Source organism: Panthera pardus, unplaced genomic scaffold (assembly GCF_024362965.1).
Source record: "Panthera pardus isolate Hobbes unplaced genomic scaffold, ASM2436296v1 HiC_scaffold_7, whole genome shotgun sequence".
In the NCBI taxonomy this organism is placed as follows: Eukaryota; Metazoa; Chordata; class Mammalia; order Carnivora; family Felidae; genus Panthera; species Panthera pardus.
In genome coordinates, this window is record NW_026527002.1 from 45538285 (window position 1) to 45563634 (window position 25350).

Genomic DNA, 25350 nt, shown 5'->3' on the forward strand with positions numbered 1-25350 from the left:
GTTCTGCCCAAGAGCTACTGAATCAGACTCTCAGAGAGTGAGCCTAGGAATCTGCACTGCTGGCAAATGTCACAAGTGAGCCTTATGCACACTGAAGTCTACATCTGAGAACCACTGCTTTAATATATGGCTCCTTTAGAGAGTTGGGGATAGGAATAAGGTTTGGAAGTCACTCCACTTTATGTTTTGGGCCAATTTATTACTAGGAATATTTGCCCCTAACCACTTGCTGAACATGTCTGCTAACCAAATAGAGTAAATGCTCAAAGAATATTTATTGAAAGATTACTTGAGGAGCATAACATGATACTTTCTTAAGTTCTGTGATGAGCAAAACATTTTGATTCTTCTAACCTAGATAGAAGTCATTTTATTCTAAATGAGTTTTTAAAAATTTTATGGTCTTTTTTGTAATGTGTACAGAATAGCTGTCACTTTAAAACTATAAGAGTACAACATGCCAAACTTTATTTAGATGGTAGGCTTGCTCTAATGCAGGCCATCAAAAAAATAATCACTTGAGCTTCCATATCAGTTAAATTTGGTCTAGAGAATTCCTGCAAAAGAAAAATAAATGGTTGAAAACATAAGTAGCTATGGAAAATGTAAATCTAAAATAAACAAAGAATTGTAATAAGGATTAAAAAAATGAGCAGATATGTCAACAAACCATACATGTTGAGGCACTTATAAGGATGGCCTAAGAGGTTGGGGAATTGGCAGAAGGGTACAGCAGCTAGGGTAAAACAAAAGAGAAAAAAGATAAGCAGGCGGAGAACATAAAGGCCTGCTCATCAAACCCTTCCAAGAACCAGAAAACCAAAATCCACGAAAAGGATTTTCGGAAACAAAAAATCAAGCAGTAAGACAGAAGATAAGAGAAACGGGACTTTTACTGGGTTCTTCAAGTACTGAGTCCATGGGGCACACATACACTACATTATACTTCTATACCATTTTGTAAAGGCATTGGTAACCTCTAACGTTAGTATCCAGTCAAAATTATATAATCCCATCAGCATCTGCAAGAAAGAAGGACCTGGCTTGATTTTCAGTTCTTTATTTTTAGTTCTTTCTTACATTCCCAACATGGGGAAATGGAGCTTGGAAAAACTCAGCTTGGGAAAACTTGGGAGACTGAGCTAGAGACTATTCTTCCATTGTTCTTTGTGCAAGAAGAGATAAGGAGTGAATAGAAGCAATAAGTGATCATTCCCTAGAAGCTTTCCTTTTCAGGAGATTGCCACTTAGAGAGCAGGCGAGGTGATCACTCCTACTGTCAATTTGTTAGCAGGGTGTGTGTGTGCGTGTGTGTGTGTGTGTGTGTGTGTGTGTGTGTGTGTATGTGTGGCGTGTGCATGCTTTGCATGTGTGCAACTGCATATGTGCATGAGTGTGTATGTTACAGGGACATGAAAGGTACTGCACAACGTTCAGTCTGACTTACCTTGCATCTAGCAGCAGCAGATTATACACCCACATGAGTACTGTCACTCTGAAAATGGGATAGAGAGTTAGGTTCTCAGCAGAGGAGAAAAAAACACAGAAAGAGAGAGAACACAACTGCGTGCACACACATGCACACACATACACTGAAATTCTCCCAACTTGTGGGTCAGAGCAGCTGGGAGGGAGTCAGTCTTCCTCCCTTCCTGCTCTCTCTTTGCTGAACAGCCAAATGAGAGACTGAACCCTAACAAGGAAGAAAGAATTGCCAATAGTCACTGAAAACTCACTCTGGATGTTGTAGGAAGATACGGTCTTTTTCAAAGACATAGCTGAAGCAGCAGACTTAAAATTTGTAAAAGATGGTGTAGCTGCACAAAAATAAGAGAAATAAGGAAAGCTGTGAAGTGATCATCAGCAAAGTCCTCTAGAGTTAATCTGTGATAGAAGGTTAACAAAGAAGTTCTGTAAGCAGAAAGGAAAAATTACCTGTAAATAACTTTTTTTCCAGTTCTTCTTGAATTTTAAGAAGAATCCTCTCCTGTTCTAAGGCTTCTATGTACTTGGAGTAGCACCAGGTTGGCTAGAAAGACAGCTTTCAAAGTTAATTTTGGGAATGTTTGTCCCAGGAAATAAACTGAAGGTAAGATGGCCTATATAAGCCTCTTCATTTAAACCTTTTATTGAAATATAACAAACTTCAATAACAGATCATTGAATAGGACAATTCAATGATGTGTCTAGAACTATATGAGTTATAACTATGTCTCAGTGAATCAATGTTGCAAAGGCTTTATGGAGTTCTTGACAGCTATTCATGCATATATATATATATATATATATATATATATATATATATATTTAATTTGATTATGAATTTAGGTGCTCAAGAGAGATCCAAGTTTTTTTGAGGGGGGTAGTTTTGCATTTGTATTAATTACAATTCTTAAATGTGCAAAATCTATCAGAAACAAATGCATATACAGAGAATCCACACTTGCAAAATGGCACAGTATTATCACTGTACCAATTGCTAGAGTAATTCAACATGTATCTCTTCAATAGCAACAACAATAATAATTTACATTTAGGAAATGCCTTTGGTTTCCAAAAGCTTTTTAGTTTCTTACGAAACTCTTGAGATATATGACAGGAGATGGTCATCATAACCATTCCTTTTTCTCACACTTTCTCCTTTTAACAGACAAGGAAACAGGCTCAAAGCAAATTCAGGGATTTTTTTTCAGGCTCCCAGGTAATACTGAGTTGTAAATGACATTGAAAATTAGAAGCTTGTTATCTCTAGTTCCACATTTCACCCTTTTTTACACCACGTTTCTGAAATTTAATGCTAGTCATTTGCTAATAAATGTTCTTCCCAATGGCATTATTACATATCATACTCTTTAGAGGTTACCTTTTTCTATATATGGTGTCACAAAATTGACATTCCCCTTGTCTCAATAATAGCTTTATAGTCTATCCGTTATCTTTATTGAGCGGCTGAATTTATTTGACATTCTTAAATGTCAAAAAGATTGTTTCTTGAGCTAGAATCCTCTTAAGATGCAAACACAAGTCATGAAAAATGGACATGACTTATGAAATTTCAGGGACGTGATATTAATGTACAAGTTAAATGTAAATATAAACGTAAAAATTGTAAATGTATTCATTGATGGTCATGTACCGGCCAATTTTATGAGCACTTCAAAGAATTAAGAAATTTGAGATTAAGGCTTTGACATTTTTCTTTCTTTTTTTTAAACCCAAGAATATGTCAACCAAGTGTATTCTGTCTTGTTCCCTATCTGTCTTATTCTCTTTTTCAATAAGCTAGTCATTTCAACTGCTGCCACTTAAATCTTCTTCATGTGTATAAAAAAGTATTTTCTTTTATTATATTGTCCAGGATCAGCTGAAATTTTAATAGTCTCTGAAGGCTCAAGGGAATTCCCTTCCAATCTCTCCTAGAATAATTTTACCCTCATTTTCAAACAAGCACAACTCTACTACTGGACAATAACTGAGTTACTGCATTCTACTATCCAATGTTTTAAAGAAGTGGTATCTGTGACACCCGTACAGCTTACCTGTCGACCATATGCTTGCAGGCTGAAAACTGGGTCACTGGGTAAAGCAGCTGTTTTGATAGCAGATCCTGAAGAACTTGCATATTGTTTGCTTCCATCCTGTAATTATATTAAGTTATTAAAAAAGGGGGGGAGGTAAAACTCTACTAGTATAAACTTACAGCTAAGGAGTCATAACATTAGATGAAAAAATATCTTGTAATGAGTACCACACTTGAGGTCTCATCAAGTCAGTGTTACTAATTTGACATCATTTATGAACTCTTTACATTTATTTCCTACTAATATAAAAATATTTAAAAATGAGTGATAAATTATGAAGTGGAATGTAAAAATTGCCACCCAATTCTGGCATCTAGGAAAAACCATTGTAAACCTTTTCATAAACATCCATCCAAGCTTCTCACTAGGGAAAGACATAGATATAACCTGTAATTTTAGTATTTATATTTTATTACATAAATTTCATACAAATGGAATCACACTATATGTGCTTTTTTGAAATCTGCTTTTTCATGCAAATTGTTGTGAAAATATTTCTAGTGGAAATGTAAAGGGGAGGGTCTTAGTGTCATTCACCAGTATGCCTACAATTTAATATATAGTATACACCTGAATATGTGGATAATGAAATGTATAAAATGCATCATCAATGAATTAACTGTTCTAAGCACTCAAATCTTGAGTGATAAAAAAATCAACTATATCATCACTTCAACAGGTAAATAATAGTCTAGTAAAGGTATGTATCACAGATAATTTAATCAATGCCTGCTACTGGAAACTTAAGCTATTTGATTTTTTTTTATGATTATAAATGATGCTAGTTGATGACAGAACTCTCCAAGAAATCCAGTCATGAATCAGAGGAAAACTATAACATAGGCACCCAAAATTAATTAAATATTCCTATATAAACATTTGTATACATAAAATAATACTCCAAATCATAAATGCAGAAACTTGGGCCAAAAATAGACCAAAAATATAAAAAGTAAAATGAGTTTACTGAACTTAAAAGAAGACTGAAGAAAAAAAGACAAAAATCTCTGAAAAATGAAGCTATAAGGTACCCAAGGGAGAAAAAATTTGATTGAATAGATAGATAGGTAGGGGATTTATACACATATTATTTATATACACTTTCTGACCCATATACATGCATACACATGGTATATAATATGTATAATATATATGTATCAAAAAGTTTAAATATACACATATATACACACATATGATATGCATATAAATCTGCCCCCCCCCCAAAAAAAAAACCACTTAGCAAAGACATAAGCCTACAGACTCAGGAATCTGAGCAATCCTCAAACAGAATAAATACAAAGAAATCCACACGAGACATATCATAATCAAATTCTGAAAGCCAAAGACAAAGAAAAAATCTTAAAAGCAGTAAGTAAGAAACAATACCTTACCTATAGGGAAAGGACAGAAGAAAATAATAAATCTTGGAATATCAGGAAGGAAGAAAAATGGGAACAGCAAAAGTATGGGTTAACATAATAGCCTTTTCCTCCCTCCTTGAGTTTCCTAATTTATGTTTGATGGTTGAAGCAAAAATTATAAAATGTCAGAGTTTTCATTTTCTGTTTTATTCTTATGATGGCTTTATATGGATATCATCTGCCATTTTCTGCTCACTTTGAAATGTCTTATATTTTCCTCAACCATCAATAATACCGATGTGGTTCTCAGTATATGCTGAGGAAATATTTAAAATAACTATAAACAAGAGAGGGAAAAAGACTTAAAGTGGGGGGGGGTGGTTAGTTTCTAGACTCTAGTCAAACTGGGAAAATGTTAACACCAATAGACTGGGAAAAGTTATGTATCTATAATGTAGTATCTAAAGCAACCACTAAAATATCTAAAAAAAAATCCACCAAAATAAAATTCTAAGAAATATACAAATAATCCACAAGAATGCAAGACAAAGGAAACAGAAAAAAATGAAAAATAGAGGGAACAATCAAAACAAGAAATAAAATGGCAGGCATATTAAAAACCATAATAAAGACAAAGAGACTAAACACACCAAATAAAAGACAGAAATTGGCAGAATAGATTTAAAAAACACCACCGGGACCCAACTAGATGCTGTTTATAGGAAACTTAATTGAAATATAATGATATAGAAAGTAAAGGAATGAAAAAAGATACACCATACAAACATCAGAACAGAGCAAGTTGGTTTTGCAGCTTTGGAGAAGTTTGGCAGTTTTTTGAGAACCTCCACAGTCCTCTACATTGTTTATGACACCATATATATGTATAAAACACTATCTTTAAAAAGAGCTGGAAGAATATATAACAAGTTTAATGGTTGCTCTTCGGGATGGGGAGGGTAATGGAACTCAGAGCTGGGGTTAAGAGAGTTTGCTCTTTCTGCAGTATTTACTCTTTCTACAATATTTTAACGAGGGGAAAAAAATGAGGCAAAATGTTAGCAGTGTTTGTCATCATATTACTTTTGTATTTTTTGACACCTTCTAAATTTCTTTTAAAAAAATAGAATAGGTATAAGCTTGCAAGTAAATAAAATACATTAGTCATGAGCAGTTAGCCTTTTTCAATTCAAAGAAAGTAGATAAATATAAAGAGACAGACAGATGAATGGGTGAATAAATGGGCAGACTGACAGACAAATAGGCAGGCTGGGCAATTTATGATTCATATTTATAAATTTTGCGGTCAATGTATCAGTCTGTTATTGTAATATTGAAAATGCTTTCCCATGAGTACATAACATTTTTTTCATTCATTCATTTTTGTTTTCGTTCCTGGTTTACTCAGTAAACACTGCTTAATAATTGAGCCTGTGCTGGACACTGGTCTAAGCGCTATGATACACAGATGCACAAGACAAATACTATCCTTGGGAATCTCAGTCCAGTGAGAATGACAGATGCAAAAACTTATTCATGAGACAATATAAAGCATTCTCCAAGAGAGGTAGGAATGTTACTACAGTGGATGTGAACTGCTTGTGCGACCTAGGAGGGTCAAGAAAGCTTTCACATGGAAGAGGTGACATTTGAGATGTATTTTGAGAAATTCAAAACAAAGTCTGAAACCTCTGGCTAAAGGCTTAAAAGCCACTAAAATCTGTATTCTATAATGTCTCTGTATTTTCCCCAGCCTGAATTCTTCTGCAAATTCATACACACCACATACCTTTTAAAAGTCTGACTCAACTCAAAATGAGTCTCGTCTTACCTTTGCAAATTTCTCGTCTTCTGTGACTGCCAATTTTTTTTTCTTATTATATTCTTGTCTTCTCTCTAAAACACTCATAATTTTTTCATCAGTTAAGTTCTTCCTAAACTCGCAAAACTGAGGCCAAAATTTAAATAGAACCCCAAAAATTGTCATCTGTATAAAAAACAAAGTATGTCTCAGATTACAATTTTACACAAATGTACCAATTTAAACTCTAATTCACCATAATAATGGATTAACTATTCTATCTTTAATATACAGCGTGTTTCCTCCAACTTACTGTCTCCAGACATCTTGGCATAGTTTAGTTCAGCACATGCTTATCATCAATGTTTTTTACTACCAATGAGAAGTCTTTCTTTAAAAATAAAACCATATACTTAAAAGTTACTTTATTCTTTATGTTTCCCTAACCAATTGATTGTATTAATAAAGAATCCATTAGGTCTTTTTAAATAAGAAATTTATGTTTTCTTTTAAAACATACACTAGTTGATCTGCCACACACTCTGCTGTTTTATGCAAGTATTCCAAATATTCAGTCCATCAAGAGGAACGCCTCTGTGCCCCCTTTTTCTTTCTTTTAGAGAAAGGAAATACCTCTGGAAAAGCTCTTAAACAAAGCTGCAGATCTAAAAATAAATCTTGAGTAACTTTTAAATGATATAATCTCTTTTATGTGAGAGCAAGAAAAGTAACATTTAAAAAGCAGGGTGGTATCCCGGACAAAGGCTTTCTATGAGGACACTCCACATTAAGTGATTAATTGCGATATTTATAGAGATAAGAATTGTTGCTCAAAGTCCCATGCCAAGTATTTCCATTAGTTCCAGAGGCATATATTACTTCCAAGAAGGTAGGACCTGCCACATCAGATCAAGTCCAACATCTTGTTACTAGGAATGGCCTTTACCTAATGCCCTAGAGAAAACTGAACCATCCCATTAGGCTCCAAGCCAACTCTTCAGAGGAAAAGAGGAATTTATAAAAAGTAAGTGCTGCAGTGATCAATAGAGTCCTCAACTGGCTGGTATATTTCATTACTCCTCTTTTCTGTACATGAATATTATTAGCAATTCTAAAATTTTTTATTCCTTTTAAAATACAGTTTTATCATTTAATTCTGTAGCCTCTTGGCATTGTGATCACAAAAGCTAGAGATACTTTCTTTGATGAAATGTAGGCTTTAAACCAAATTTCATTTACATTTACCTGCTATATCTTTATTTAAGTAATCCCCTGATCTAATGTCAAGGGATCGTGGTAGTTTCTATATGAACTTCTTAAACAAATACTCCTCTTCCGTCTCTATTTACCAACTATTGACCCTACTTCTCAGTTATCTATCCAAAACCTGAGTCATTCCCTGCTCTCAAATACATTTATTTCCATCTAGAAAGTCTTCCAGCAAACGTCATTCAATTAGAACACAATTTTTCAATGGCAGACATAAAACGACTCTACTCCTAAAAGCTGCAATTAAGATTTTAAGTTAATAACATATGTGTTAGTCACAAAAATTGCTCTGTACCACGAGAACCTTAAAAGATAATCAAACTGTAGGTAGGAAAATGTTGTAATAAATATAGAGCTACTTTGCTCACTGGCAGTAGATGGGCAATGACTTTAGTATGAGTTAAAAGGGCCAGTGAAAATTTGGTTGAGTGAAGAAAACTTCAAAGTTATTAGGGGTGCCGGTGGGGGATAGGAAAAGGTCACACTGCTAACAATATTAGAACAGGCAATAGGCTTTTTTATCTACTATGCAGCCCTTTCGCTTAACTTTGCTCTCATTTCCAATTTGATTTTACTCCTTTCTGTCACAATAGATCACTTCTCATGTCAATCATCCATGAGTTCAAGTATGTTATCGAGTGCCTATTCCGTGCTAGGCATTTGGGCCACAAGGATAAATAAGAAACATGCCTTGCCCTCAAACACCTTACAATCAGGTGGGAAAGTCAGCATAAAAATAGTCATTTTCAGTTTTGTGCGATAAACAGAAACATATACAGGATGTTACAGAAGCACAAGGGAGAGAAGATGATAATACAAAAAACTCAGGAGGGAAGAGAATAAGGCTCCTTTGTAGAACCAGAGATATTTCAGCAAGACTGGTGGGTGAGGGCAGGGAGTGGTAAGAGATGTGCAACCAGACCTCTGGTTTGCACACCTGGGTAGAAGGTGATGCTATTCCCTGAGCTTCCTTAGGAAATGCAGGAGGAATAATCAGTTTGGTGGGGTGAGGACTCTATAGAAAGATTCTCTTATTTTCTGATGCTCTAAAGTCCACATTTAAATTATGTCTAGGACTCTATTTTAGGAAATCAAGTAGAATGCATAAACTAGAGGACTCCAGTACAGTTTGCTGGCTTCAATCCCTAGACAGTATGGCAAAACCAACCAATATAAGCAGTTCCAGACATGCACTTGCAAACTCAAGGTCTTTGATGTAGATGGGCAAGCCCTGGCCTGGTTATCCAGAGACCTAGGCTAGGCTAAGTGATCTCTAAGATCTTTTCACAAACATACTACGATTCTGGCACCATGTTTTCTCTATTTCTCTTTAGCACTTCCTCAATCATTCATCTGTATTTTCACCTATTTTAATGCATAATTTGGATTATGAGTCCATTTCAGTTCCTCAGAGGCCTTAGAACACAGCTGGCTCACAAATGAATGTTAAGGAATAATGGCCTTTTTTCCATGCTCAAGGGCAATCGTATCCTAAATCTCTGGTTCATATCACTTAAATCATGACATGGCCTTCCCTATTACCCCTATTATAATTTATTTTTCTTAATCATTTTTCAAGAACAACATCACTAAAAGGCTTTTAAAAATGCAAATAAATTATGTCCACCAAATCACTGTTTTCTATTATTTATCTTAAAAAGAAGTAACTTGAGCAGGTTAACAGGCATGATTTTCTTTTCATGAGCTTGTGTACTTTATGTTGGTTAGGTACTTAAATCTCCTCTCACTTATTTTATGAGCTATGTGAATATTCCAATCTTTAAAAATACACAAATCTTGGGACACACATATTTTACACATATTTGTGGTAGCAGATTTTCTAAAGGAAACATGAATGGTGGGAAAGGAAGGAGGAATTGGCTGGAGTTTTATAAGCTAAAAACAAAAATGATAATCATAGAAAGTCAAGGATAGTATTTAAATAATTATATTTGCTGTGTATTATCAACAAAATAGTAAGTTATTAGTTTCTTATGTTCTGTGGAATATGCAAATATTTTTTCATTAAATAGAAGTAATCTCAGTTAAGGAAGGAAGGTCGTAACCCTGTCAAATATGAACAATGCAAAATCTTCAAAAGAATATCTAGATTGTTAATGTATTTTAAAATACGCTTAACTGCATGCCCTGATCTCTTACCTGTGCCTCTCTAAATACATAGGGTCCTAACTCCTTCCTGTGTTCAATAATCTTCTGGGCTTGCTCTATTGGAATGTCAATTTGTAAAGCTGGTGGAATACTAGAATTAATAAAGCAGTTGATAATAGTCATGATCTTCTTGTGAATGATGGACTCATCACAATGAGAATGGCACAAGTCCTGAACAAGGAGGAAAGAGAGAACAATATATGATTAACGTATTCCTAGAACACTTTGTAGAATTGTGGCAATACATCTTCCAGTAATACATAGATTTTAACTTCAGATCAAGAGGACATGAGGACATGTGAAAGCTATCTTTCTATAAAATGGTATCTTCTATTTCTCTTGGGTTTGAGGAACCTAAGACGTTGATGCATACATCGTACATAAATACAGGTTTCATTTACCCTTGAGTGCTTCTACTCCTAGGTAAAGGAACAGCTTCAAAGTCACTTTGACTCATTTAGCAAATTTATATTGGGTGCCTACTATATACCAGCTGAGCCCCAAGATAGTATCTGCCTTTAAAGGCTCAATCTTACTGGAGGAGAAGCAAGAGAACACATTACTTCAATATGAGTTAGCTAATAAGTACTACAGTAGAGGTGTACACAGGATCCTAGGAGAACACTGAAAACGGGTACCTAACTCAATCTGCAGGTGGATGTAAATGCTTTCCCAACCAAAACTGCTTCAACACCAAGGTGACTTAGGCTCGAAAGGGCAATATAATTGCAAATGGCATATTGGATTAAGGGTTAGTATCCAAAATCTATAAAAAACTTATCAAACTCAACACCCAAGAAAACAAATAATCCAGTGAAGAAATGAAAAACATGAACGGACACTTTTCCAAAAAAGACCTCCAGATGGCTAATAGACACATGAAAAGATGCTCAACATCACTCATCATCAGGGAACTACAAATCAAAACCACAATGAGATAACACCTCATGCCTGTCAGGATGGCTAAAGTTAACAACCTAGGAAATAACAGAAGTTGGCAAGGATGTGGAGAAAGGGGAACCCTTTTGCACTGCTGGTGGGAATGCAAAGTGGTGCAGCCACTCTGGAAAACAGTATGGAGGTTCCTCAAAAAATTAAAAATAGAAACTACCCTATGATCCAGCAATGGCACTACTAGGTACTTATCCAAAGGATACAAAAATGCTGATTCAAAGGGGCACATGTGCCCCGATGCTTACAGCAGTGCTATCATCAGTAGCCAAACTGTCTGTCAACTAATGAATGGATAAAGAAGATATTACACATTACACACACACACACACACACACACACACACACACACACACACACACTGGAATACTACTTGGCAATCAAAAGAATGAAATCTTGCCATTTGCCACAACGTGGATAGAACTAGAGTGTATTATGCTAAGCTAAATAAGTCAGAAAAAGACAAATACCATATGATTTCACTCATATGTGGAATGTAAGAAACACAACAGATGAACATTGGGGAAGGGAAGGAAAAATAAGATAAAAACAGAGAGGGAGGCAAACCATTAAGAGACTCTTAAATACAGAGAACAAATTGAGGGTTGCTGGAGGGGTGTGGGGTAGGGGGATGGGCTAAATGGGTGATGGGTATTAAGGAGGGCATTTGCTGGGATGAGCACTGGGTGTTACATGTAAGTAATGAATCACTAAATTCTATTCCCGAAATCGTTATTACACTATATGTTAACTAACTTGAATTTAAATAAAAATAAATATAATTAATTAATTAAAATAAATTTAAAAAAATTTTAAAGCAAAAAGGGCAACATAAGCAGGATGTTGGCAGTGACAGGTGCGCCATTATGTATCTTTTAGTATTTATACTTTTATAGTTAACCTATTAAATTATCTTCCTTATACCCAAAGAACTCAAAAATAGGGACCATACATTTAAAAGGCCCAGTTTTATGTGACAAATGCAGGGCTATCATTTTTTAAAATAAAGAGGTAGCTTAGGTTGAGTTTATGGCATTTCTCTGTCAAAGACATTGTTCTCCAAATCACAAGAAAGCAAACAAATTTGGAAACTTGTAATTCTAGGCCAGAAATGAGCTAACACTTATTAAGTACTCACTGTATGATGGGCATTGTAATCACTATCTTATGGGCACTATTAAAGAAAGAAGAATTTAAGTGCCGGCCATATAAAATCCTACATAAATTATATGTGGAAAAAGCTTGATATAAATGTTACATTAAGACAACAGTTAGCATTTTTAACTCAATTTAGAACCCCCCCTCAGAAAATGCCTATTTATACAACATATGTTAGATGTGTTACCAAATGTGTATTTTTTCCCATTACTAGTGAGATTATCATATATAATTATTTGGTAAGCCTCATTTATAATTATGGAATAAGTTTTTGGAGTTTTCATTTTGAGGGTGAAGGGACAAAAATCAGAATTGATTTTTTTTTCTAATTGTTCTGCCCTACTATGCCATTAGCTCAGTTAATGTTACCTATCATTAAGGTCCCAGTTTATTTTTATTTTTTTAAATGTTTATTTATTTTTGAGAGAGAGAAAGCAGGGGAGGGGCAGAGAGAAAGGGGGAGAGAGGATCCAAAGCGGGCTGTGCACTAACAGCAGCATAAGGGCTCAGTTTAAACAGAGTTTCCTCTAGAAGGCTTTTGGTGACTCCCTCGGTTCAGGAGAGATGTCTATCTTAGGTACTCCCATTACCCCCTGAGCTTCCATCACCACTGCCCTAGTCACAGTCTTACAACTGCCTTGTCTACCGCTCATCTGTCCCTCCCATGACAGGGTAAGCTCTAAGAGGGAAGACTATTTTGATGATGGTTGCATCCTCAGGATTTTTCATGGCCCTTGGTAGATGTTCAAAAAGTATTTGCTGGATGAATATACTCTTCCAGTTTTTTTCTATGGACACACACATACACATACACACACACACGCACATACATGTACACACACACTTTAAAGTATGGTGTTTTATAGTAACTAGGTTTTTTAAAAAAAATATCCTTTCCCATCATTGATTATTCTCCTACAGCATGATTTTTAATGGCTGCAGAGTATCTAGGTTCTTCCCAAATATTCACAATTCAGAACAGTGCTTAAGAACACTGATTAATCATTGTTCTGAATTGCGAAAATATGGAAAGAACCCAGATCTTTATCTCTTAGCATATTACCACAATCTTTGCTGGGGGCAGGGAACATAACTTAGTGGTTAAGGGCATAAACTTTAGCAATAGAATGCCTTCGTTCAAACTCAAGCTCTACCACTTAATTAGCTGCGTGATGTCAGAAGTTTCTTAACCCTTCTGTGCCTCAGCTTCTTCATCTATTAAATGGCAAGAATAACAGCTTTGACCTACTAGGATTCTTATAAAGAATAAATTAGTTGTTACACGAAAAGAATTAAGATAACATGTGCCAGATAGCAAGCACTTAATAAGAGTAAGCTATATAAAAGTGAGTTCAGTAAGATTTTGCCAGGTGTAAAGCTTTCCACCTAGCAAATTCTCTCAAGACCCAGTTCAAATATTATCGCTTCTGCTAAGATTTGCTTGACCTACTACCCTCCCTGCATCATTCCCTCTCAGCGCCAAAACTATACCTAGTTAGAACATGGATCATAATCAATACTCTTTCATGTTATTTGTTTTCATGGATGTCCCCCTCCTTGAGGGAAAGCAATGTATTGTATTTACTTTTTATTCCTACTATTTAGCTTAATGGCTGGCATACTAGGTACTTAATAAATGCTTACTGAATGAACAAATTCCCTCCTATAGCATGATTTTTAATAGCTACCTAGAACTGTATGTCCTCCATTCTATACCACAAAAAAAGATATTTAAATGAAGACCAAGGACAGCTTTGAAGAAGAAGCGGTCACACAACTAAGGGTTGACTTTCTATGAGTGTGGTTTCTTAAAATGCCTTTCTTGCAAAGTTTATTGTATTACCTCTGTCCTAGCAGGGTTGGGCTTATTCATATTCTTATTAGCTTAAAAATAATTCTGCCCACTCACAATAGCTGCCTTTTCTGGAAAACAGGCTCTACCTCCTAATTAAAAAAAATTATTTTAATATTGCTTATCTTGTGACAGACTTTGAAAAAACTTATCTCAAAATATTTTTTCTGAGAAAATTTCTAACGTGAGAAGAGTACAAAAACTGTTCATAACAGAAAAGGGTAGAAAAGAGTTTCACGGCATGTTGGAGAAAGTTTGGAGATAGACTTTATTGAGAAATTGCTAACTATATAGAATATAAATGCTGCAGAATATTTGTATTACATAATTCATACTTAGATTATAAGACCAATTGAAAGTATTATCCTCTTGAATTCCAGTTTTATTTTTATTCTCTACTTTTATAATGGGATAAAATAGGCTACTTGCCCAGAAATGAATCTGTTACCCAGGGGAGCATTTAGGCAGAGTCTGGATGCCTCTTCTTAAGTATTTCTAAACAACATTCCTATATTCAAGTGTAGATTAAATACCTAGAAAGTCCTTTCCTTTCTTTAATGCAAAGATTCAATATGATTTCAATGAACACTTAAACCTAAAAAACAAGTGCCTAACCACTTGTTCTTTGACTTATTTGTTATTGTTTTGTTTAGAATGTGGCCATTCTTTCTTATTTATTTTTATTTTTTATTCTTTGAGAGAGAGAGAGAGAGAGAGAGTGCACACACATAAGCAGGGAAGAGGTAGAAGAAGAGGAAGGGAGAGAACACTAAGTAGGCTCCCAGTCCAGCGTGGAGCCTGATGTAGGGCTCAATTCCATGACCATGAGATCATGACCTGAGCCAAAATCAAGATTCTGACACTCAACCAACTGAGCCGTCCAAGCGCTCTGTGGCCATTCTTGCTAATAGAAAAGCTCCTCTCATCTCTGTTGGTTTATTTATCAATAATCCGCTATCTTTGATTACCATTGCTGGAAATATGGTTGGGAGAAATTCTGGGAAAGAGGTCTTGGTTCAAGTACTGAATATGGATATCTTCAGGAAAAAATGTCTATAGTACATTTATAGAGAAATGCTATGCAAAAATGTAATTAAAACTCTTTTGAGAAAGGTTCTCATTAAGTCATAATATCTGTGAATACCTTGAAAAATCTAATTCTATCATTTCAGGGCTCATGCTTACTCTTCACCGTGTAATAATAAATGTATCTAACATAGAACAATAAATACCTCAACATTTACATATTGGTATGAAGATGACAAAATTGGAATATCTTAATACAAATCTTGTCCATATAGTTACAATTAAGAATCTGGTGTGTTAATGCATTTCCTCCACAAAAAGAGGTGGTTTTCTCCAGCTTCCAATATAATACCTTATATTTTTGTACTTCTTGCCAAAAGAGTACCCCGTTTTCCAATAAATCTCCTTTTAGAGCCACAAACCGTTGAAACTGTCTTGCAGTAACTGGATTCAATAACGCTTTACGAAAAGCCAGGATTTCACTAGATGAAGATATCCATTTACTCTCCACAGGCTGTCCATAACAGAAAATACAGAAAATTAGCTGTGTTCTAAAAAGCAATAATAAAGTCATTTATTAGGCTAAACATTACCAAATTCAACCTCCTTTACTTTGGGTTGTTGAAATTTATGGCAAGGATACAATAGAATTTGGCAACCTTAACCCCTCTGTTCTCCCTTTTCTCTCCTTTATATTCTTATGGCATCAGGTTTTTAGAGGTGGAGAGAAAAATAAATGATTGGATGATTCAGAACATATAACTACATTGATTAAGGATGTCATTACATTTTGGGACTAAGGTGAAGAACTACACTTTAGTGCACTGTGTGAGTTCTTCACTTAAACAGAAAAATATAATCATAATGTTATGATATATATTGTTACATTATTATGTATTTTGTAATTACATATATATATCAGATATATAGTACATAATGTACCATATATGTAATATATATGTTATGTATTAATATATAACTCTCCTGCCTTTTAAGGAGTAAGAGCACTTGAACATTTAAGATATTTTTTCACATCTTTAAAAAAAATTACCAAATCCTGTTAATTTAAGCAGGAAATTAGTTGTGGAGCTCCTATTTAGAAAAAAATAATGTTTTCAGCGACACATCTTTGTATTATTTTAATAAAATTGTTATTAATACTTCATAATAGAAGAAATCATCATTAATACATTATTTTTAATAATAAACTTCCTCTGAGGATTTACTTTACATAACAAAAAAGCCAGAAGGACCCATAGTGTTTTAGTAATGCTTAAAGGTAATACTTAGTTTATATCTTCACAATTTTGAAATACAAGATGTCTACTTTTAAAATTTTGGCCATTTTAGATCACATATCCATTCCTCTTTAGCCTCTCAGATTAAAAAACATAAGACATAGATTTTACTGAATTTACTGAATAGTAATTATTTTACTGGATAAGTTTTATTAACATTCCCTAAATCTGAGTTTAGCCTACAACCGTCCAAAGAAGCATCATCCCAACAATGTTTTAAATGAATTTAGGAATTATAGTAACAATCAGTCAAAACACCATGATAAATATCCATTATTGGCTAGGCATAAAATACGTTTCTTGAAACAAATCATATGTGACCATCAATGTGTTTAAGAGAGTTATGTAAAAGGCACTATGGGAACACAAAAGGAGTAACTAATTCTGCCTGGAGTAGCAAAAGCTTTGCAGAAGGGTCTTGAGGATGACATCTGAATTGGAAACTGAAAAGTAAAGACAACACCAGGCAGTCTAGAATGGCAGTGCCTTAACCCAGATAGAGCGATTAGATGTCTAACACTGTTTTAGTGAGGCACATGTCATGTTCTCTGGTCAAAAAGTTAAGACCCTCAGCATATGTTCCGTATTAAAATTACAGCCCTATAAATAGGAACAATTATGTATTAGACTGGGATGTTTATTTAAAACCCACTCAGCAAATAATGTTTTAAGACCTGCTTCTTAAGATACTAAAACTTAAGTAATTTAACTAAAACCTGTAATTTAACTAAGCAGAAAATAACAAAATATATAATGCACAATATGAAATATAAGCCCATTCTACTCAGTATTTCAATTAGAAAAATATAGCAAAAGACAAACATAAGAATGGTTTATTTCCTTTTAAGAGGAAAATACAGAAAAAGAGCATCCTAACAGATACATATAATCCTCTAATAGTCAAATAAAATTTTATGTTAGTTAGTTTGTAGGGGGTCACCTGGGTCTAGTCCCACATTCCAGCAAGATCTGAGGAAGAATGAGTACACATAAATTCGTAAGCTCAAAAAGAAGACTGTTTATCATGCTTGTTGAGAGACAAAATAGGCACTTTCTAGTAAGGTATCATAGCATAGTCGTTTAAATAATCACCAAAATGACAGTTATCTTAATTCTTTTAAAGCCAAACTGTAGTTTCCAACAAAGAGCATAATATAAGATAATTTAACTTGGTAATTCTCCTGCACACATCACCTCATTCTTTTTGTGTAATCCAGTCTCAGTAATAAATAAACTATCATAGGCTGGAACGAACAGCTTGTCTCAATAAATCCATCACAAGCAAGATAAACAAAAATACACATTTACCATCCAATATTTAAAGCACGCTTCTAGGGCTTAGCAGTTCAAGAGGGCTTTAAGAAGGCAGCGCTGGTAGAATCACACTTTCTCCCAGAATCCATCAGCCAATTAAATGTGTTGGTGGTCAGTTGGTGGCTTAGAAAGCAGGGTCTATGACGAGGGTCTCTTTTAATACGTGTATGTGGGGAGGGGTAGAAATAATTCTTTGACAGAGCAGAAGTTGCAAGAGGAAGAATATAACACACACTACTTGCCTTCCAGACCCCGATTTTCCTTTCATGCTTCTGTAGTAAGAGCTCCTCAGCTACATCCCTCATCTGTACCTAGAAGCAAAACCATTTATTTTTTTGCACTTATCCAGAGTGCCTGCATTTTTGTCATCATTTACTAATTTAATAACTTTTAAAAATGAGGTAAAGGTCAGCATGGATAAGAGATAGTGCAGTTTAGGGGAAAGAGGACCTGATTTAGCAATGGAAGCCCTTCCTAAGTGCCTGGGCAAGTCACTCAAATTCTCTGAACAGTTTCCCACCTGCAAAGTGAAGATAATAATACCTTAGTGTATTGCCCCAAATGCAAATAGAAGTTTCACTTTGGGTTACATGGAAATTGAAGCTGGAGAGATAATGAGGACTTCTCAGATTTTGGTGCTATTTTTCTAGCCACAACTAATTTTAGAACACAAAAGTTATTCAAGACACGGAGGAAATATAGTAGATATTTCTCGAGGTTATTGCCTGTTCACAATATTTTCCCCTGGGAACCACTCCCGCCAAATCTGTGCTATGTGAATCTACCTCCCTGTCCACAGCGGATGGATCCAGGCACTGACCTAGAGAGACCAGGTCTTGGATCATGACTACTGAGTCTTTTTTATAGCCACAGCTGTCCGGGAACTTTCGCTGGGTTTCCAGGGCTGTCCTGGCCCCTGGCCTTTCTAGAGCTTGGGTGCCAACTCTTCCCCTCAGTGTGTGAGATGTTCCAGCACTATTTTATAATAAATTTTCTCCCTTCTCTTTTGTCTTTGGCGTAAGGTTGCCGGAATCAGTTTATGTTGCTGGCCACCCAAAGAATGCTAAGTCAGGAAATGGCTACAAGTTACAATAAAGTTATTATGGCAAACATAGAAAATGTGGTAAATAATACTAGTGAGCCAGAGCCTGAAGGAAAGAAATGAGGAAATTTGAGTTGTCCCAAAGCTTATTTCCAGGAACTTTTTGCCTAAAACAAGACAGCTCTTCTTCATACTATAAATTCTATATTCCCAGCTGTATTGCGTTTTCCATAACTTAAGGTGCTCAGAAGACTGAGGGTATTTCCCGATAAGTAAGGCTCAAAGTGTTTGAAAAACTGAATATAGAAGGCAGTTTTTTTTTTTAATGTTTACTTATTTATTTTGAGAGCGGGGGAGACAGATGAGAGAAAGAGAGATGGAGAGAATCACAAGTAGGCTCCATGTTCAGCATGGAGCCCCACATGGGGCTGGATCCCACGACCACAAGATCATGACCTGAGCTGACACCAAGAGTCGAATGCTCAACCGACTGAGCCACCCAGGTGTCGCAAGGGCAGTTTTTTAAGATTCCTCCTGATCAATACTAATGGTATGCGCTTTGCATACTATAGTCCAAAATTACATGTTCTGCCCCTGTGTTAATTTATAAAGATCAGGTTTGCCTGTTTTAGGTGTGATGACAATTTAAATAATCAAAGTAACATGTGCTTTTTATAAAGTAAAAATAAAGCAAAAACAAAAACAAAAAACATCCCACTTTACAAAGTAAGAAGTAAAAAACCTTCTTCCCCAAACCCATTCCCAGAAGGCAGATCCTTTTAGATCTTTTTTCATAAACACAAATATAGGTAGATAGGTAGGTAGATAGATAGATAAATAAAAAGAAAGAAAAGGGAATACATAAATAGACAGACACAGAGATATAAGTACATGTAATGGATCATCTTCTATGTTCTGTTCTGCATCTTATTTCACTTAGTAAATAACGTCTATCATATCAGTACATGTGGAAATCTCATTTTCATACTCCCATTTTATATAGAAATCTGCATAGTACAGAATTATCATAATTTATTTATTTATTTCCCCCTTGTATATCCTTGCCCATTTATATGAGGACTTAATAATATAAAATAACTATATTAATAAGTAATATCTGAGTGTTTGCTGTGTGCCAGGTACCATGCTAAGAAACTAAACATAATTATTTCATCTTCACAACTATCTCATGAAGCAATTACTCTTATTAACCCTAATTATCTTTCACATGAGAAAACTATGATTATAAAACTTAAAGTTGTAGGGGCGCCTGGCTGACCTAGTCAGTACAGCATGGATGGGACTCTTGATCTGATGGTCGTGAGTTCGAGCCCCACCCTGGGTGTAGAGATTACTTAAAATTAGAATAGGAGAGAATAGAATAGAATAGAATAGAATAGAATAGAATAGAATAGAATAGAAAAAACATACTTATAAAAGCAAACCTTAAAGTTGTACAATGAACATGTCATAGGGTTGAGGCGAAAACTTAGGAAGGCCAACTCTATGCTCTTAACCACTATGGCGTTGAAGTACAATGGCTGGGTTGACAGGTATACACATTTGATGTTTTTAGAGGTACTGTTAATTACTACCCAAAGATTACACTCACTGATATACCTTTATCTTCTGACGTGCTGCAAACTGTTCACTTGCAAGAAATAATGGCAACCACACATTTTCTAGCTTATTTAGGACATGCTTCTGAATTTCAATTAGAACAGGTGCATCGAGCTGCTCATGGAGCATCTTTCCCCAGCCACCACTTAAATTCATTATCTAGGAAGATAAAAATGAAACAGAAACTGCAAACTTCTGTTTTAGTGAAGAAATACTAACAGTCATTAATTTATCCATCCACCCCCAAACCAGCTGCCGAGCAGCCGACAGCACCATTTTCATTTTCCGTAAGTTATCTCCTGGCTATACCAGGTACAGTAAAGACTGACAACTCCCCTAAAATCAAACAGAAAATTGTGGTTTGTGTGACAGTTCTTTTAGATGTCTGATTTTGTTCACGATATATTTCAGAGAACACAGGAGTGGGATTTTTATCCTGTATGACCACAAGCAATGCCACGTTTTCTCCATGGCCTCAGTATCTTCAAAGGTGAAATGAGGGTATTTATTAGTCAATGAGTTTTGTAAGTGCTCTTCCAGGTCTAATAATCTACGAATCTGTAATTCTGGTCAAATTGACTGATTTGAGAAAACATTCTCTTTCGTGCATGAGGAAAATGGGGCATGAATTAGTTAGGAGACAACCTTGGCTCAGATATTATCAACATGTACAAACAAACATTGGATTGGAGATGGTGGTGGTAGCAATGCAGGGCTGCCCCCAACAACTTCGAAGAGGAAGACAGAGGCAGCAGGAAGGAGAGAAAGACCAGGTTATACGGACAACAGTCTCTGACCTGCACAGGTAGCACCTATTACAAAACACAATTTCTTTTGTGGCCCAAATCTTCCTTCTGCATAAGTACTGGTTTCAACAAGCTACGAATGGCCATTTTCTGCTATAAATCATTCTTTTTTCTACCTGTTTCTGTGTACACAGCCCTCAAACCTTCTGGACCCCTCAATGGAAAAATTACCTTCTTCTTAGTTCCCTTTCGATTAATAAAACCCATCAAATCCTACTAACAAAGATAATTTTTAACATAAAAACAAAAGAGAAACCCTCTTGGACATCTTTTAGTAATAATGATTCTATATAAAAAAGGAAGAAAAGGGGCGCCTGGGTGGCTCAGTCGGTTAAGCGTCCAACTTCAACTCAGGTCACGATCTCACGGTCCGTGAGTTCGAGCCCTGCGTCGGGCTCTGGGCTGATGCTCAGAGCCTGGAGCCTGCTTCCGATTCTGTGTCTCCCTCTCTCTCTGCCCCTCCCCTGTTCACGCTCTGTCTCTCTCTGTCTCAAAAATAGATAAACGTTAAAAAAAATTAAAAAAAAATAAATTAAAAAAAAAAAGGAAGAAAAAAGAAAAAGAGAAAAGACTACTTTGCTAATCAAAGAGCAAACTTGGCCACCCAGCCGAAATTAGGACTGGCAAGACCTACGCAGAATGTGATGTGATGTGGATATCCTTAAGTAGAAAATAAGTAAATAAAAATAAAAGTAAAGCCAAAGATGAGGAAGAAAGGTCACTGGGGAAACTCTTCTGTAGTCAACACAGTCATTTGCTATGATGGCAATGGATAACTTCTCCACTGAATTTTAAATGCTCAGCATCTTATCCTATGGAAGGTTCACACAGTAGCATCAGATACCACGAAACCTCACACAATGTAGCACAAGCCAAACAGAAAATAAATGCCTCCATGTGTTTATTTCATACTTGTGCTTGAGATACCCAGCTACTTTTGCTAACGTATCCCAGATTTGTATCTCAGGGAACTAATGGCAAGGCATTTTTGTCAAGGTTGATTAATTTCAGGTTGCCTTCTCCCCTTATTCCCCAAAACGTTTGCTTATTTCCCCCCCACCCACCACCTCCCCGCCCCATAGGATCTAGCTTTTTAATCTGGTATGCCCTACCATGAACACTTCTGAATTTTTCTGACATTTACTGAATTTAGCATTAATCTGAGATTTGTATTTCATAAATATACACCATTAGGATATGCATCCTTTTAAATTACCAAAATAAAGATATCAAATGCTATACATTTGATCTCTAGGTAGTAACGTAGTACCAAACTTCAAATTAATTGTAACACTTAATTCTTTACATTTCAAAAGCATAAAACTTGAGCCACATTTCATGGATACTCAGTGCCACTGCTGAATCCCAATCAGACATTTTACCATATAGTATGCTAATGACATGTAGCAAGGATTACAATAATAATATAGTAAATAATGACACCATATATCATAGGCACTCATATCTGAATGAACGGATGAGTGGATGAATAAGTTATTTTTATTCTATAATTATTTTTTAAAATAACACAGTTTTTACAGCATATAACGCTTGAGTGCATTTTAAAGGCATTTAATTTTTAGATAATTATAAATAACTTAAAAAGTAAGATATCCAAACTGTCTAACATATAAATCATAAAAGCAAAAGACAAAAACAATGAATTTTAGGTTGTTGGCAAAAAGAAATAAATCATTGGTTTTCATACTTCAACAAAGAAATATGTTTACATGTTGATACCTGGTCCTGCTGATTTAGAGAAGCTGGACTTTGGGGGCCAAAGAAATATTTTTTATTAAGGTATTTGTCTTTAATATATATAGATTTTGCTTCCCTTTGCTTTCGGTCTCTGTAAATTATTCTTCGGAACTGCTCAATGTCTGTCCAGCACATAAGGTCCACACTAAAATGAAAACAAAACCAAAGCACAGCCCTTCTTTTATTTTTCCTCTCAATTTTACTAACCACCAAACAAGTTTTTGTTTTGACAGAACTTAGAATGTGATTGTCTTGACTAGTTAGCAGAACCAAGTAGATCATGAAACTAATGAGTTCAGTGTTACCATGTGTCATCTTAGCTAAATATATGAATGAACACAGGTGTACTGGGATCAGAAAATCATCTACCATCGTTATGGGTAGGGTCTCAGAGTTCCTCCATTACTGATGGACCAGTATTGTTTATATCTAACCTAAGAAAATCTCCACCCAATGTGTGTCTATTTGGCAACATGCTAAATTTAGAACAATTCTCATCATTAAGAAGGGAAACTATATATGTGAAATTTGGCTCCCAGGTGTAAACACTTTCTCTTAACTTGGGAGAAAATTACTGGAAAAATATATGATGAATATTTCAGTTTATAGTAGATAAATATGTCATAAGTTTCCAAGATTTTGTGCAAAACTACAACGTTTATGTATCAGCCAATAAAATTACAAAGTTTTACAGTAATTTCAGTAGCTTAGAAAAATATGAAAATATGAAAGAGACACTTTTTCAGAAATACTAGTTAAAGCACCTGTCTAGAAAAATGCAAAAGAAAGAAACAGTAGAAAAGTGACAGAATTAAACATAGTGGTGTCTTAATTTATCCAAAGCTAAAACTATTAACAAAATCTTAAAATAATATTTGGGAGGTTGCTATTATCAAAATGCACTCCCCAACAAAAAGTTACCGATACAGATTTCAGATAGGTATGCCATTACTACTGTCATGGATGAAATCTAGCACCAAATCACTTTTATATGTTGAATCAAAGTAAGTAGCTTAGAGGGGCGCCTGGGTGGCGCAGTCGGTTAAGCGTCCGACTTCAGCCAGGTCACGATCTCGCGGCCCGTGAGTTCGAGCCCCGCGTCAGGCTCTGGGCTGATGGCTCGGAGCCTGGAGCCTGTTTCCGATTCTGTGTCTCCCTCTCTCTCTGCCCCTCCCCCGTTCATGCTCTGTCTCTCTCTGTCCCAAAAATAAATAAAAAACGTAGAAAAAAAAATTAAAAAAAAAAAAGTAAGTAGCTTAGAAAAACAGTGTTTTAAGAGAGAAATACATTTCTAAATGGTTATTTTCCTTACCTTGAAGAATGAGCCTCAAGAAACTGACGGAAATGTTCAAACTCCAGTTTGTTGTTAAGCAGATCATTAAAACTGAAGTGCCTATATTCTTCAGGAACATTATTCCAGTATTCTGTTTTTTTAGACACATCAGGAAGTGGTGAAATACCAGTTCCAACTTCACACGTAGTGTCCTAGTGAAATAACACTTTTCATTAAAAAATCTCCTAAATACAACAAATTATGTTCCAAATTTAAAAAGAGAAACTGAAATAAAAATGAACTATTAGGCCAACACCATCTAACAATTCAATAGTAAAACTAGATAAAGAATCTAGAATCTGGCTGTAACTCCCATCAAATTCTATCCTGTTCCTTTCTCTTCCATTCTCTTCTTTTCAGGAACATTTAGAAAACATTTACTATATATTTGCTTATAAAATGTTAATTTTTTTATTTTTGTTAGTATAAGAGTAATACATCATTTGTAATAAGAAAACAAAAAGCATATATAATACTACCATTCAGAGATAACAATCATTAACATTTGTAAATACAAATCTTCTAGTCTTCTTTGCATACACACGTGGTTTATTAAAAATGAAGACAGGACTAAACAAGTATGTATAGTTTTGCAACTTGGTTCTTTTTCTTAACAATGCATTATGAACATAAAGTGTTCTTTTATTTATAACAATTTTGAAAGTTATAGAGTAATGCAAAATATTTTTCTAATAGTACGTTCTTTAAAATTTTTAATATTTATTTATTTTCGGGAGACAGAGAGACACAGTGCAAGCAGGGGAGGGGCAAGGAGAGAGAGAGATACAGAATCTGAAGCAGGCTCCAGGCTCTGAGCTGTAAGCACAGAGCCTGACACAGGGCTTGAACCAACGAAGTGCAGAATCATGACCTGGGCTGAAGTCAGATGCTTAACCGACTGAGCCACCCAGGTGCCCCAATAGTATGTTCTTTAAATGTAACCTTTTCATATAAAAGTTAATTATTAGGCATTTTTAAAACCTTATGTTTTGCAATTTATAAGCTCTATAT

The 25350-nt window shown here is 35.2% G+C and overlaps 1 protein-coding gene across 12 annotated transcripts in view; it reads right to left on the reverse strand.

Annotated features, from left to right (window-relative positions):
- RGS22 (regulator of G protein signaling 22) overlaps window positions 1-25350 on the reverse strand; it is a 141853-nt gene that overhangs the window by 7155 nt on the left and 109348 nt on the right. For 9 of the 12 annotated variants that reach the window (XM_053896497.1, XM_019468005.2, XM_019468000.2 and 6 more), the window contains 12 exons: window positions 24319-24491; window positions 22989-23151; window positions 20443-20601; window positions 18023-18091; window positions 15521-15682; window positions 10173-10352; window positions 6774-6929; window positions 3540-3638; window positions 1936-2029; window positions 1737-1817; window positions 1448-1495; window positions 446-557 (listed from right to left, as the gene is read on the reverse strand). In XM_053896497.1, the coding sequence (XP_053752472.1) occupies window positions 1491-1495; window positions 1737-1817; window positions 1936-2029; window positions 3540-3638; window positions 6774-6929; window positions 10173-10352; window positions 15521-15682; window positions 18023-18091; window positions 20443-20601; window positions 22989-23151; window positions 24319-24491 (1341 nt within the window). In that variant the 3' untranslated portion in view covers window positions 446-557; window positions 1448-1490. Of the gene's footprint in view, window positions 1-445; window positions 558-1447; window positions 1496-1736; window positions 1818-1935; window positions 2030-3539; window positions 3639-6773; window positions 6930-10172; window positions 10353-15520; window positions 15683-18022; window positions 18092-20442; window positions 20602-22988; window positions 23152-24318; window positions 24492-25350 lie in introns of those variants that run through there. The other 3 variants (XM_053896495.1, XM_019467995.2, XM_019467999.2) reach the window with 2 other exon arrangements.